We start from the raw sequence: 2,485 nt of genomic DNA, 5'->3' as shown, positions 1-2,485 counted from the left end.
GTAGTGTAAGGAAGTTGTGCCATTTGAGTCTGGCAACCATAGTCTATTCTTACGTGTTTCTAGCATTTATATCTTAATTTCTTAATTGTTCTCTATTCCATTTGGATCTAAATTTTTGAAATAGGAATTAATGATCATTTAAGCCATAATGTTTTAATAGAAATTTCTACTTTTTGACATCTGGTTGATGGTTGTGTGCTACTCCATGCTGTTATCCAAGCTGAGTAAAAGCCCAGCCTTAAAGGGCAGCAGAACCAGCTTCTGTGCAGCGTTAGCTTCATGAGGTGAGGGGTCCCTGTTCCCAGCTACTTCCTGTCCTGCAGCAGACTCTGCTTTTGTAAATCAGGTAATCTGATTATTTAGGATTATCAATCTGGATGCCAGCGTTTATTTCCTTATATGTGTTTCATTAGATTTTTTCTGATCTTGGTAAAAGATAAACTAAAATGCTTAGAAGGGACACACAGTTTTTTTTCCTAATTTTAAAGAGAGTGCTGCTACTTTTTGCCATCCTGGATATTGTTTTTCCTGAATGACCATGAATATTCCTAATTGTGTCACTGAAGTGCCCCATTCCCGTATTTCAGTGTCTGAATTTTTACACTCATTTTTCGGTCATCCTGGTTGTTACAGTGTCGGCATCTTCTTTTACGCTTAGGGTGTCTGGGACTGCTTCTCTTATGCTGCCCTCATTCCCATGGGCCCTCAGAGGACATTTACCATGTGTTTACTCTTTGCCCTAGTTTCTTAGGCCCATCCTTACCTTGGGCAATAGCCCCTCACTCCTCGATTGTGGCTCTAATGACTTTGCGATGTTCCGCCCTCCTGTCCCAAGGCTCCCCAGTAATACTGCTCCTGAGAAGTGCTGGACAGATAGATGTGTTGTTTACTTCTGAACGGGATGCGTATCCCAGGGCCCTTTTCATACTGACTTACCGTGAGCTGCCGAACCTATGGAAAGGGGAGAAAAAGCAGCCGCACCCAAAATGTGGATCAGAAGCCCCATCCACACCTCCACTCTCAGCGTCTGGGTAAAAGTCATTGTGTACCAAGAGCACAAGCGGAACAGAATGCAGACAGTGCCAGAACTCACTGAGTGAGGTAGCCAGTTAGTGTGTCACAGCTGACCCGAAGGGCAGCTTCATCCTGAAGCCCACACTTCTGTCAGCAGTTTCACAAATAATTAAATATAAGGCTTTGGAGCCGTTTCTTGAGTTGATTATCATATCAGATGCTTTTTTTGGCTAATTTCATGTAGATACTGTTTGGAGTAGAATTCTGTTACATTTCTGGGCATGTACTATGTGCATTTATAATAAGGTTTAGGTGGATTCACAAGTATATGGTGGTAGTTAATATGTGTTGAGTCTCTGAAGAAGTGCACAGCCCAGAGCTGAGTGTCTTGGTGATGAACTTCTCACATTAGCTCTCTGTACAAATAAATTACCAGAAGGCTGTTTTCTTCACATCACCGCGTTATTTGGAAGGAAAATAAAACTGTTATTTTAAAAGCTTATTTGATGTTCTTTTCCCTTTGGCGGCCATGGAATTGTCTTTAGATTGTATTAGTCCTTGCGTTATATTTAATCAGTATTTCCTTTTGTGAACCTAGGTGAAATGCCTCAGCTGGTCAAAGGAATGAAACTGTTGAACCAAGCTGACCCCTGTGTCCAGATTCTGATCCAGGAAACGGGAGAGCACGTCTTAGTCACAGCAGGGGAGGTCCACCTTCAGCGGTGCCTGGATGACTTGAAAGAAAGGTTAGCTGGTGGTAGAGATGGATGTTTTTGTGTTTCCTAAACCATTTGAATGTAGACTCTAGTTTGTTTTTGAAGAAAAATGGAATGCCCTGAAACATGAGCTGTTACTAGTTATTGGATCATAGATTTAATTTTTAATGACTGACAAATAGCATTCACTTCTATCTGTACTTGAATAATTTTACATTTTTAGCTTGAGTCCTAAAACATTTTCACATATATGTATTTTACTTTAGGTACACACACAGCACATCAGGACAGCAAAACACAATGATTTTTTGTAAACTTAGGTGTGGTTAGGGCTGACTTCTTTCCTCATTGTGTGGTCTCTGCAGTGTGAACTGTCAGGAATTCTTGATATTCCTCTGTCACGGGGATTTGTACATGCCATAACATCAGCGTCCCAAATCACTTTTCCTGTTTATTCCAAAGAAAAGTATGTGTATTGTAGCCATTAAGAAACTACAGAAGAATAGGAAGCATCATTCATTTAGCATGTGGAGAGAACCGCCATTATATCTGGGTTCACAAATCCCTCGCCTGTTCTACACACATGCAGGTGTCTGCAGATACGGTATACGCAGCTCTGACTGGTTAAGATAAACTTCTGGAAGTATTATTGCTGGCTCCAAAGGTGGCACTTCATCGTTAATATACACTTTCTGTGCTTACTAATGATACTGAGACTTATTGTGTGTGTTTACTGGCCATCAGTAGCTCTCCTT

General features: G+C 41.0%; 1 protein-coding gene across 1 annotated transcript in view; it reads left to right on the top strand.

The window, feature by feature from the left end:
• Nucleotides 1-1,587: 1,587 nt before the first annotated feature.
• The window catches only part of LOC105302852 (elongation factor-like GTPase 1), a 19,775-nt gene continuing 18,877 nt past the window's right edge, over nucleotides 1,588-2,485 (top strand). Inside the window, exon 1 of the mRNA XM_023520975.1 lies at nucleotides 1,588-1,760. Coding sequence (XP_023376743.1) covers nucleotides 1,618-1,760 — 143 coding nt within the window. The 5' untranslated portion in view covers nucleotides 1,588-1,617. The remainder of the gene's footprint in view (nucleotides 1,761-2,485) is intronic.

Source organism: Pteropus vampyrus, unplaced genomic scaffold (assembly GCF_000151845.1).
Source record: "Pteropus vampyrus isolate Shadow unplaced genomic scaffold, Pvam_2.0 Scaffold286, whole genome shotgun sequence".
NCBI classification, from domain to species: domain Eukaryota; kingdom Metazoa; phylum Chordata; class Mammalia; order Chiroptera; family Pteropodidae; genus Pteropus; species Pteropus vampyrus.
This window is presented reverse-complemented; position numbering and strand designations above follow the sequence as displayed.